Source organism: Petaurus breviceps, unplaced genomic scaffold, assembly GCF_028583685.1.
Source record: "Petaurus breviceps papuanus isolate PSGF00001 unplaced genomic scaffold, PetGlider_PUasm1.0 229, whole genome shotgun sequence".
Classification (NCBI taxonomy): domain Eukaryota; kingdom Metazoa; phylum Chordata; class Mammalia; order Diprotodontia; family Petauridae; genus Petaurus; species Petaurus breviceps.
This window is the reverse complement of record NW_027185903.1, coordinates 8,701,897-8,714,792: the sequence shown is the minus strand read 5'-3', so window position 1 is coordinate 8,714,792 and position 12,896 is coordinate 8,701,897. Positions and strand designations below refer to the sequence as shown.

The window sequence follows — 12,896 nt, the reverse complement described above, 5'->3', positions numbered from 1 at the left end:
ATGGGATGAACTCACTCATAAAATTGAAATGGATAGCAGAATGGACTAGAAACCAGAAATCAACAATACATTGTTGACAAGACACACAGTTGAAACAAAAAGACACACACAGATTTAAAATAATGGGCTGGAATAGAATCTAATATGCTTCAGCTAAACTATAAAAAACTATACTAGGGGTGGTAACCATGGTCTCAGACAAAGCAAGGCAAAATAGACCTAAATAAAAGGGAAAACAAAGGAAACCACATTTGATAAAAGGAATCATAAACAATGAAGTAATATGAAAAAGTTTCTCTGATAAAGCCCTCATTTCTTAAATACACATTAAGCATAGAACTGAATTAAATTTATAAAAATAAGAGCCATTCCTCAACTGATAAATGGTCAAAGGACATAAACAGGTAGTTTTCAGAAGAAGAAATCAAGCTATCTACAGTTATGAAAAACAGGCTCTAGATCACCGTTGACTGAAAAAAGCAAATTAAAACAACTCTGAGGTACCACCTCACACCTATCAGAAGTGACAAATGCTTGAAGGAATGAGGTAAAAATAGATACACTAATGAACTGTTGGTAGAGTAGTAAACTGGTCCAATCATTCTGGAGAAGAATTGAAACTATGAACAAAGGGCTATAAAACTGTACATACCCTTTGACCCAGTAATCCCACCACTAGGTCTTTATCCCAAAGAAATCAGAGAAAAAGAAAAAGGACCCATATGTACAGAAATATTTATAGCAGCTATTTTTGTGGTGGCAAAAATTGGATATTGAGGGGATGCTTATCAATTAGAGAATGGCTGACCGAATTGTGGCTTATGATTGTGACGGGGGTACAACGGTGCTGTGGGAAATGACAAGGGGGGGTTGGTTTCAGAAAAATATGGAAAGTTTTTATATTTGTCACTATATATGTTACTATATAAAGTGATGCAAAGTGAAGTGAGAAGAACTGGGAAATCACTGTGTGCAGTAACAGCAAAATTGTCATGATGATCAATTGTAAAAGACTTGACTACTCTGATTAACAGATTAATTTAAAACAATTCCAAAGAACTAATGATGAAAAAATGCTATCCACCTCCAGAGAGAGAACTAATGAACTTCAAGTGCAAATTAAAATATGATTTTTTTCGCTTTTTTATTTTTCTAGCTTTTTAATAATATGATGAGCATGGAAATATGTTTTGCATGATTTCACATGTATAATTGATAAAATATTTCTTGCTTCTTAGTGTTTGTGGGAAAGTGTGAGAGGGAGGGAGAGAAATATGAGCTCAAAGTGTAAAAAGAAGGGGTAGTTAGGTGTCACAGTGAATAGAGCACCAGCCCTGGAGTCAGGAGGACCTGAGTTCAAATCCAGCCTCAGACACTTGACACACTAGCTGTGTGACCTTGGGGAAGTCATTTAACCCCAATTGTCTTGCCTTCCCCCCCTCCAAAAAAATGTAAAAAGAAAACAATGTTAAAAATAAATAAATTAAAATATTTAAAAAAAATTTTTATAAGAAGGCTATAATAATAGTCTAGGTAAAAAGAGATGGGGACATGACACAGAGTGTTTGCTGTGGAAATAGAGTAGGGATTATCATTAGACTGTCAATTCCCTGAGGGAGTTCTCTTTTCACTCCTCTTTCTGTATGTCTAACACTAAGCACAGAGCCTGGTACTAGGCAGGTGCTTAGTAAATACTTATTGACTCACTGGAAATGAAAAAAAAATGTAACTGGGAAATGTTTAACCAAACAAATAAAAATACAACATCACACAGATAATGTTAATTTGTGGTTTCCTAAGTCAATATGCCATCTGCAAGAATCCCTTTCTATTTGAGTTTGATGCCCACCAGGCTAGATGTTCTCTAAGGTTCATGGAAATCCTGAATCCATGCTCTTATGATCATCTCCACTTCCTTAGAATAAATATGTAAAGATGTTGGGTAGCACAATCCCATTTGTGCCACATAAAGAGAAATCTTTTTATCTTTTTTAGGTTTTGACAAACTGCTCTTATACAAGAGATTCATGGATCTACATATTATTCAAGGTAAACTGGTTTTTTTAGGGGTATGTTCCCCAAATTAATCTCTTTTGTTTCATCCTAACTAGTTTCTGCAAAGATTTTCTTTCCAATAAAATGTATTGTAGAGGAAACTCTAGAAACCACTAAGTAGTCTTAGCTCAAAAAAAGAGAAAAAAAGAATGACGTATCATTTGACCTTCAGCTTTCAGCCTGCTTCCTTTATTTACGAATCAGTCCAACCCCACCAAATGACAAACAGATGGATAGAGTGGGGTAATGATAAACTCAGCTGGCAATTTGTCCCAGGCGAGCCAACCAGGGAGTGCACTTTTCATTTTATGCTTTACCAATGACTCCCAGTGCTGTTACCCTCACAAAAATTCAATTTGTGTCAACTTCCATCAATCTGACTTGGTATTACATTGGTAAAGCTCACCATAGGAGTGACTGAAGCTTTAAGTGATCAATTTGTAGAGCTAGTATGTCTTCATTCTGTGAAAACCGTCAGACTCGCCCTTGTAGCCCTTCCATTACAGTACAGAGTGAATGGACTTTATGAGATATCCTGGCACCCAGTAGCAGTTTTGTGAGTCTTCTCTGAGATGCCTAATCTCAAAACAAGAAGCATAAAAACAGATGCTTCTTAAAGAAATACTTATTGATATGAAATTTCCATTGATACCTAGGAAAGTTAATTTTCAGCTAGTTCCCATTCTCTACCTCTGCCCCTTATAGCTACAAAACATGATGCTCTAAAACTTCTTATATTTTATCTGAGCCAGTGTGCAAATCAGTCCACTACTGACATGCATTTATTAAGAACTTTACTTTGTGTCAGACATTGGGCTAAGGAATGGGTATACAAAAAAAAATCAAAATACACTCCCATATAACTTTACTCTAAGATACTGTATATATTTGCTTATTGTTTCACCTACTAGCTGTGACCTTGGGCAAGTCAATGTCTCTTAGTTTCCTTGTCTGTAAAATGGGTATGATAATAAAACCTATCTCCCAGAGGATCCAGTAAGATAATGTGTACAGCATTCTGGAAACCTTAAAATTATATACAAATGGTAGTTATTATTACCATCTTTTTATTGTTGTTCACACAATGATTTCAGACATGGGAAACCCCCACTGTGTAAGCTCCCTCTATTGATATATGAATACCCCAGCTATTTTCCCATAATATATAGTCTCAGAGAATTGCATGGATCATGGAGAGATGAAATATTGCAACACCTGGGTTCTATTCTCTATGAAATCACCTGTCAACTAAGTGACTTCAATACTTGGAAATGGTAGAGTCAGAATAAAGACCCAGGTCTTTTAACCTCAGAGGCAGAATTCTTTTTACTACACCAAATTTTCTCATTTCTGTGCCCTTAAATTTTCTTTTGCTTTTCTCAATGTCCTAATAAGGTCCCTCTTGAGAAACTTCAGCTTTCTCTTGACTAAAAGAAGATTCTATTTGTCTGACTTAGGCCAGGCTAGAGATGCAGCTCATTGTGCCCCTAGAAGCCAAGTCCTTGAACAAAGCTGGTAGAAGTGGGATCACTAGAGATGACCTCAGGGATCCAAGGCCACTGTGATTGATTCCTGTCTCTCACCCAGGGCTTTTAGAGTTTGCTGCAGCTCCAAGATTTCCTTGATGGAAACCAGGATCTTCAGTGTACTGCTCATTATTTAGCATTGCAGGCTCAAGGCTGCTTTTCAGGTGGAAGATGTAACCCATCCTTCCATGCTCATCATATAAGGAAAGTGGTCACTTTCAATCAGAAAAGGAAATCTTTCTAGGGCTCATTGCTTTCTTGTGGCATAAGCACCAGGTGTCCTTTCTTTCTCTCCAGCATAAGCCTTAAATTCAGGTTCTGAACAACAAATTTCCTTAACCTGAAAAGCCGTTAACCTTAACTTCATGTTTTAGAAGCACACAAGGAGACTCATTGCATTGGCCTTAACCTCCATGCTGAATTTCAGGGCTGGTTGGTGTTCCTCGCACTTGAATTCCCTGGAAGGCACCTTCCAGTGAGAAAGTTTTAATTGAGTTCATTTGTTACTCTAGGATTAGTAAGTAGTTTGTGATCTGTGAGGTGGTGGGGTATAAAAAAGGATGACTTTTTAACGAAAATATCAGTTTGTTAGTTAAAAAAAACCTCATGTGGATGCCTTTGAGACTCCCAAATTAAATCAATTCTTAGGTATTACAATTAGCTTAGGAGCAGACCTGTGTGAAGATGAATTTTCTGGGTCTCAATTGTGGATTGTTTCTCTTACAAGGGGGCAAAAACAGGTGTTGAATTATTTAGTGGAGAAGAGGCAGAAGAGAGGAAAAACTATTTTCCTTCTGATAAAATATCTAACTTTTATATGAGATTTTTTTTTTTTTACCCATGGCTCTGAATCATACATAATCTTGAGTTTTTATATGGACAATAAGAAGAAATGGTAGAATTGAAAATGGCCATATTCCAACTCAAGAAGGTTTCATTTTTACCTTCTTAGTCAACAATACTATGCTGTGATTAAATTTTAACCAATCAGTTTACACCTACGGGAATGTTCAATCTGAAAGACTATAGAAGGGAGTTAAGTGAAAACTATTTTTTACCTCTGATCAACCTGCCAGATAGTATATTTGGATATGGGCATTGAAAAGACTAGAACATCAGAATATTTCCTTTACAGGCCTCTAGTTTTACTTTCCCTAGAATACATTTTATTTTTCTTTTGAGAAAGGGAGATACCCTAGGGAAATTCGCAGTCAGAAAGTAGAGTAGCTTTTCAGATATTCATAACCAAAATATTTCAAATGTAGGTAGCTATACATATGCTAGGCTCTTATTTCAATAAGCACTAAGCTTTGCTGTCCACCAAGATATGCCCAACATCATTTGGGAAAACAGATATTCATCTTCACCTGAAAATAGGATCTGTTGTATTAAAATATCGGGTCAAGTTAAAAAATGATAACATTACTGTCTACAGGCTTATTTTGAGCCTGCATACTTTAAATATTCTCTCCATTGCATAAGAAACAACAACCCACCATCTGTTGGGCACATTTGAAAAAGATAAAATGCTAGTGCCTAAGTTAATCTCAAGCCTGCAGGCTAACTTTGGTAAATTATGATGATCACACCTGACTGAAAACTTTCATTCTCAGCCTTGGCTTCTGACAAACTCCTATTCTGATAAGGTCACAAAGAACAAATTCCTTTGTTTGGTCTCACTTCATAGGTGAGCTGTGGCTGCTCTCAGAAAGGGTAAATTGAAACAGAACATTCACTTTCTTGGTACTAGGACCTTGCCTGGTGACTGCCCCATGTGGGTATTATGGCCTGAAGTATACCATCAAGCCTATCAATGACAAAAGAAATGTCACTCATGTTCAACTCTAGTTCAGACCCCTTTCCAACCTAATTCAGATCTATGTTTCCAGTCTTATACATTGTTGCCTAGTCGCCTTCACTTGCTCTTCTCCAAGGGAACCTTTGATTCTGGTTGGAAGGGGAGCAGGAGGTTGGGGACAACAGGCTGGCCAATCTGCTCTCCTCAGAGATAGGGGATATTGGACTAGACTACAGACAATCTCCCTAAAAGAAGGGTGAGCAGAAGAAACACTAAAGATAGCTGATTCCCTAAGTTTTGTTACTTCAAGAGATGTAATTTTTAGTTTCAAGCTGTACTCCTGATCATTATTACTAAATGGGGAAGGAGTGTCCCAAGTCATATATCCAAGGTTTAATTCCCTTCCTATCAAATGACAGGTATACAAAAATGACACAAAATGAATATCAAATAAATGCATTTATCCAGATTACTTGAACAAAAATCAGAGATTTAAAGTTGATAATACCCAGAGTGAATGAAAATGACATACCAGAGAGAGAGAGAGACAGAGACAGAGAGAGACAGAGAGACAGAGAGACAGAGAGAGACAGAGAGAAAGGGAAGGGGAAAGAGACACATACAGAAAGAGAGAGAGAGAAAGAGACAGAGATAAACAGACAGAGACAGAGAAAGAGAGTGAATCAGATTTCACCCAAATTCTCTAGTGTAGTAAACTGGGGATAGGGACATGATCAAAGTGCCAGTTCCTCAACATGTCAGCTTCTTGGAAGTCTTTCCCTTCAGAGAGCTCCCCTTGAAGAAAATCTAGAACTCTAAGGCTTTTTTCTCAAAAACTGGAAGTCAAGAGACCAGGCTCTCTTCTCTCCCAAGTTTTCACCAACTCTGCCCTTCACTTAAGTGTGGAGCACTGAGTAATCAATCTTCACCAAAGAGTGTTATTCAGATGATTTTTAAGTCTCTAGTTAGTTATACATTACTCTCCACAACACACTCTTTCGTCCCACCAGAACAGCTTTCTTGCCTTTCCTCAGAAATACCACTCCAATGCTTTCCTCCACATTTTTGTATTGCCTATTCCTCTTGCCTGGAATTCACTCCCTCCATTCCTCTGCTTCTTGGAACCCCTAGTTTCTTTCAAAGTTCATCCCATATTCCACTTTCTATAGGAGACCCTTCCTGTTCCACCCTTTTGCCATCTCCCCCATTTGAAAAAAACACCTTTTGTTTATTTTGGATAGACTTATTTATGTATACATCATTTCTTCTTATAGAATGTAAGCTCTTTGAAGCCAGAGACTGTCTCAAATTGGTTTATATCCTTAGCAACTAGCACAGCTCTTGAATCAGAGTAGGAACATTTAAGAAATGCTTGCTAATTCATTGACTGATAGTGGGATTTGTGTTGTTACTTTTTTTGTAAACACCCCTAAAATATAATGAGAAGTTCATTTTTTTTATTATGTCTCTGATGTCATCATTCCCACTATACAGGAAAGAATATCAGTGCCCAAGATGCTGGGAGCCCATCTTGGTAATCACAGAGAGAATATAGCACATTTCTGTAATGCTTTCCTCATGAAAACCCTGTGAGATAGCGAGAGTACTATCCCAAATGATAAGTGACAAAATGGAAACTTCAAAGAGGTGAACTGACTTGGTCATAATTTCTCAGCTAGTTAAGGGCTAAAGCCACTGGAACCCAGATCTCCGAACTTATCACGTGCTCAGGGACGGATGACACCAAGGTTCTCAAATGAAATCAATCCTTAGGTGTCACTATCAGCTCTGGAGAAGCCTTGGGTGCAGATGAGTTTCTAAGTTTCATTATGGACTTTATACAGGGAAGCAAGGAGAAATATCCCCACACCATGACCTGGCGCAACATTCCAGGTTAAATTCGAGCAAGACCAATGGGGTTTACATTAGCCTATTTCTGAAAAATCACATTCCTAGTGGTCAAAAGGCACATATTATATAAGTAGCCCCTTACATGACCCTAAATGATTTCTTGATTCTCTTAAGCTAGGAATCATGAGATCAGGGCTGTTTAGCCAACTTTGAGTTTGAAGGCTGTCAGCCCTCTTCCCTGGCATTAAGAAGTGCTTCCGTTTTCTATACAAGTGCCTACAATGCAATCTTTTGGGAATGTTGTGAACCCATTCATTTGCCATCAAAATGGAGCCCAGAAGCATACCACACTCCTCCTTCTGCAGAAGTGAAGTGTCAGGACAAGAAGAGTTTAGTATTAAACACTCAACAGGCATATCTAGGAGAAGAGAATCATTGAAGCCCCTGAGAAATCATTTACGTTAATTGCCTTTTCTGATCTCGAGCCCACACAAGCTCTGGCTAAGTACACATCCTTGGGCACTCAGCTGTAATGGAGTATAATCTGAGATGTTTACAAACGAATGCTGGGATTTATTTTAAAACAGGGGAACAAACACAGTGATATATTGTTGTGGGATTCCTTCTGAAACATAGCAAACATTGAAATCATAGAAACTGAGGTTCCAATTTCCTTAGACAGCAGGTTCCTTGCACCATATGGATGTAATTCCATCTTCCATCCCTAGGACAATATACAAACACCTCTGTTTGTCATTTAAAGCCTTTTATGATTTGGCTCCAGCCTATCTTTCCAGACTTAGCACTCATTACTCACACTCAAGTACTCTGTTTTTAAAAAACAAGACTTCCTAGGGTTCCCAGGATACAACATTGTATTTCCCACCACCATGCCTTTGCACAGATTAATTGCCATGGCTGGAATGCATTCCTTCTTTCCTCATCTCTGCTTCTTAGAATCCTTAGCTTCCTTCAAGGATCTTTAGGTATCCTTTCCCACAGGAGACCTTTCCTAGCCCCTTAATTATTACTGCTCCTTCCCTTCTTGAATTATTCTGTATTTATTTATTTAAACATTGTATTTCCCTATGAGAAAGTAAGCTCTTGGGATTGGGGAGAAATTAGTTTTCATCTTTTCTTGGCATCCCATTCAGTTATCCTAGGACCTTGCATATAGTAGGTGCTGAACAAATGCTTACTGACTTGAATCTTGGTAGAGAAGATATTGACATAAAAATTTCCATAGACTTCAGGTTCCCCAGCCCTGTATAGAGGCTAGAACAAAGTGAACTAGAAAGGAATTCAGGCTCCCCTTTGCCATGAACTAGCTGTCTGACCTTCAGCAAGTACAGTGGAAAGTATCCTTAACTTGGACTATTGGACTTGGTGTCACCAGGTCACATTACAATCTTGGCTCTGTCACTTACTGCCTGTGTAACCTTGGGCAACTCATTAAGACTCTCAAGGCCTCTGTTTTCTCATGTATACAATGAAGGGGTTGGACTTGATGGCCTTCAAGTTATCTTCCAGCCCTAGAAGTAGAGTCCTAGGATAAGGTGATATCACCTCTCTATGGCTCAATTTGCTCACCTAGGAAATGAGAATCATTAGCAACTCATAGGAGAAAAGGGAGAAAGAGATGGGGATGCACTTTGGAGAGTGCCACAAATGTAAAGAACTGCTGTGATTGTGGAATGATCTCCCTTCTGTACAGAGAGAGAAAGGGACATCTAGAAAGAAACATACACAAACATACACTCATATTTTATTTGAAATGCCTGATGCCCATTGTTTCTAGGAGACAACATTTAGAATTCAGCAATAATGTGAAGTCATCTGGAGTTAGAGTTTTTGGAAGCAAACATGTGCATGTTTTCTATGTAGTCATAGTACCCTTACCCTCCTCCCACCTCACTGGGAAGCCAGAACTTTGAACGCTTTTTGGAAGCTGAAATTTCTATATTCTTTTAGTTTTTTCACCCTCCCCCACCATCCCACTTTGTTTTGTCCTGCTTGAATCCTACCCATTTGATTGTTAATGCTAGAAAACCTTTTTTTGGGTGGAGGGGAGATCAAAAAGGAAGGACAAAAAACAAAGGGAATTTTGTAAATATTGTATATACAACTCCATCTGTTGTCCTGTTGTCTCCCCCAATAGAACACAAACTTCTTAAGAGCAGGGAATTTAATTTTTACCAAGCAGAGTATTTACACCGGGGAGACGCTTAATTAAATATTTGTTGTTTGATTGAGTGTGAGGTTGAAATGCCTAAAGTAACAACCCTGCCACTAAATACAAGCAAATTCTTTTCAACTGTGAGCTTGTCATAATTCTCAGTGTCTTCTTCCCTCTCCCTGCATGTCAGTCACACAGGAGGTATTTAACAAACATATGAGCTTGAAATGAATGGATGAGTACCAGCTTATTAGTGGAACTTTCTACAAATGATCCCCTGTGCCTGCACTAGAAATTTCCCTCCTCTTTATAAGTTTTGCCAATGACACGTTTTCTTGGACCAGAGTAGAATCACCTCTAGTTTTATTTTGCAGAACAGGAAGCTAAAGGAATAATCGCCTGTACTGAGGAAATTTTTTTTTCCTTCTCCTTTAAGGCTCATACAGCTGGAAGGGACCTTGGAGGTCATCTAGTCCTATCCCTTCATTTCACAAATGGGGAAACTGGATTAAGTGACTTGGGCCCCCCTCTACCCCCCTCCCTCCGCCAAACCCACTGGTATTTTGGTCAGTTGGAGTTATATACACCAGGTTCCATTATTGTACCTTAAGCTTAAACCTTTCTGAGCTTCAGTTTTATTTGCAAAACAAGGAAGTTGTATGAATCGGCCTCTTGGGCCTCTATCAATTCTAAATCAATGCTCCTATTATCCTATGACTAAATATAGAGTTTTTACCCTTTTTTGTGTGTATGTCTGGGATTTCTTTTCAGAACAATGTTTTTAAATGCATAAACTGAAATACATAGGTTTGCATAGGAAACCGATTGTGCAGTGTGTCCCAAAAGTCTTAATGTACTTTTAACAAAGACTTTTAAGATACTGTGCATTGAAAGAGTTACCAATTTTTTTTTAAGTTCAAGGATGACACATTTATTATGTCTCTTCCAACACCAACATACTAGAATTCTCTAAGAAGAAATTTGTATGGGCTTTCCAAGCTATAGACACTAAATTGGTACTAATTGGAAACTAGAGGAGAATCCTCAGATCCCTAGACGGACGGTATGTACATATCAGTGTATTCTGAGTGAGGATGATAATGAGTTTGTCAATTCTACATCTGCAAATGTGTGTTAAGTGTGGTAGTGACAGACCAGGCCAAGAGCTATGCAGGCCAAGGAAAGGAACATGATCATTCTCCTCCAAAAGTCCAATTCCTGTCCTCCCCAACTAACATAAAGTGTGGGAAAGAGAAACCAAGAGCACAGCTATATAAATCTTGGCAGAATCATCTCCCCAAACTCTGGAGAGCCTCTGACTCAGATGATAGCCTAAGTTAGTCCCTAGGAGAGAGAACCTTAGGACCACGCCCTCCCTCTCCTCTTTAATGCATAGACTCCAAAAGCCATATATGTTTCTTGTGTTTCAAACCCACTAATCAAATGGGCACTTTGGTTCAAACTCCAGTTGTCACCATCAGAATTTTTTTAAAGAGACTTTGGTCTGAGCAGCTTTTTTATTCTGCCCTCCCTGGGGCCTCAGATTACTTATCTGTAAAAGCAGAGGGTTGGGAGTAGGTCACTTCCAGCTCTGAATTTGAGATCCCATGATCTTCCTTCTTCTACCCCACCCCCTTTCTGATAAATGGAAATAGAAGACCTGAGACTGGGGATAAAGAGAGTATAAAAATTGCCCCATAGCAGCACAGCTGTCTTAGTGCCCATTCGGGTTTTCATTTTGTAAGTTTCTAAGGAGAGTCACTATCAAATATTCACTTTGTGGGCAAATTTTTAAAAATAAGCCAACTCCAATGAGTCTACAAAATGGCAGCTACAATCTGTGTTTTTAGTTTGTAGGGCAGCCTCTCAACTTGGGGATAGGGTTGGTAGTTGGTGGTAACAGGCCATGCCCATTGATACTGGCATTGACCCCCTGGTGGACTTCAGAGGCATAATCTGGACAAGTTCAGGGTTGCAGTATAAACATGCATCAACATACTCTTCCCTGAAAATCCCCACTGGAATAACTAGGGTTCACAGTCAGGTCTCCTACTGGTCTTGAAACGCCTGAAATGAAAATGTTGAGCATTTAGATTGGCCCCATTAAGGTACCTGATGTACTCCAGAGAGTAGTACTGAATAGGTGAACTTCCTTCACTTTCTCCAGGTTTCCAGGACAGTGCCACCTCGGAGTCAGAAACCACGATGACATGAGGCTGGTAAGGAGGTGATGGGGGCATACATTTATCTAATTAGGAGCAAAAGAACATTCGTCAGGTTATTAGAGCAAATGGAGAGGTTTTATTTGCCCACAAAACATATCTGTCTCTTCTGAGATCTCCCTCCTCTTCTAGGAACAATTGAATCTTATTCAAAGAGCACTTCCTATAAGCCTGAGGTATCAGCATCCCAATCATTGAACTCTCCACCTTACAACACCATCCAGATAAACCATTCCTGGAGCATGGCATTCAATTATGGTTGCCTCATTTTAGGAATGATGCTAAAATCAGCTAAAAGGTATCTAGAGGAGAGTGATCAGGATGGTGAAGGGACTTCATTCCATATAAGAGAAGGGCAAGAGATAGTTGAAGGAACTGGGAAAAAAGACTAGGATTGGGGAGGATACATGTTAGGGCTGTCTTGAGAAAGAAAGGTCAAACTTGTTCTGCTCAGCATCTGAGGGTAAAATTAGAGTAATAAGAAGTTGCAGAGAGGCAGGAATAGGTTTGATGTGAAGAAACATTTCTGAACAATTAGAATTATTCAAAAGTTGAAAGGGCAGCTAGACTTGCCTTGGAGTCATGAAGACTCATCTTCCTAAGTTCTAATCTGACCTTAGACACTTCCTAGCTGTGACCCTGGACAAGTCACTTTACCCCATTTGCCTCTGTTTCCTCATCTGTAAAATGAGCTGGAGAAGGAAATGGCAAACCACTCTGGTATCTATGCTAAGAAAATCCCAAATGGGGGGTCAGGAAGAGTGTCAATAGAGTCAGGAAAATGACTGAACAACAACAAAAAAGTTGAAAGGGCCGACATGAGGGATCAATGTTCATCTTTGAAGATTTTTAAGAGAATGCTGCATGATTATTTTGTCAGGAGTATTGCAGAGGGGATTGTGGTCAAATGGACCAGATGGCCTCTGAGGTCCCTTCCAATGACGGTATTCTAGGATTCCACGAGAGTTTAAAAGGTGATCTATGTTGTGGCTGGACTTACTAAGTATGGAGCAAAAGGATAAGAATAAGATATGGGACTTCACTGGAGTAGGAGATTGCTGGGTGGGGAGTCCCCCTTTGCAGATGCAATTTGGCACCTTTTCTGCAATTTATAGACTTTAGAGAGTCACCTAGAACAGAAATGTCAATTATGCAACCCACCAGGGCAGAGTGCAGAGGTAGTGATCCTCATGTGCAGATTAGTGGCCCCTATTTATGTTCAGGTTTGACCCCATTGCTCTAGATGAGATCTTTAAACATTACAGAAT

The 12,896-nt window shown here is 39.0% G+C and overlaps 1 protein-coding gene across 2 annotated transcripts in view; it reads right to left on the bottom strand.

Annotated features, from left to right (window-relative positions):
- EGFLAM (EGF like, fibronectin type III and laminin G domains) overlaps positions 1 to 12,896 on the bottom strand; it is a 167,248-nt gene that overhangs the window by 139,000 nt on the left and 15,352 nt on the right. For both annotated transcript variants that reach the window (XM_069096177.1, XM_069096178.1), the window contains one exon: positions 11,519 to 11,654. In XM_069096177.1, the coding sequence (XP_068952278.1) occupies positions 11,519 to 11,654 (136 nt within the window). The remainder of the gene's footprint in view (positions 1 to 11,518; positions 11,655 to 12,896) is intronic.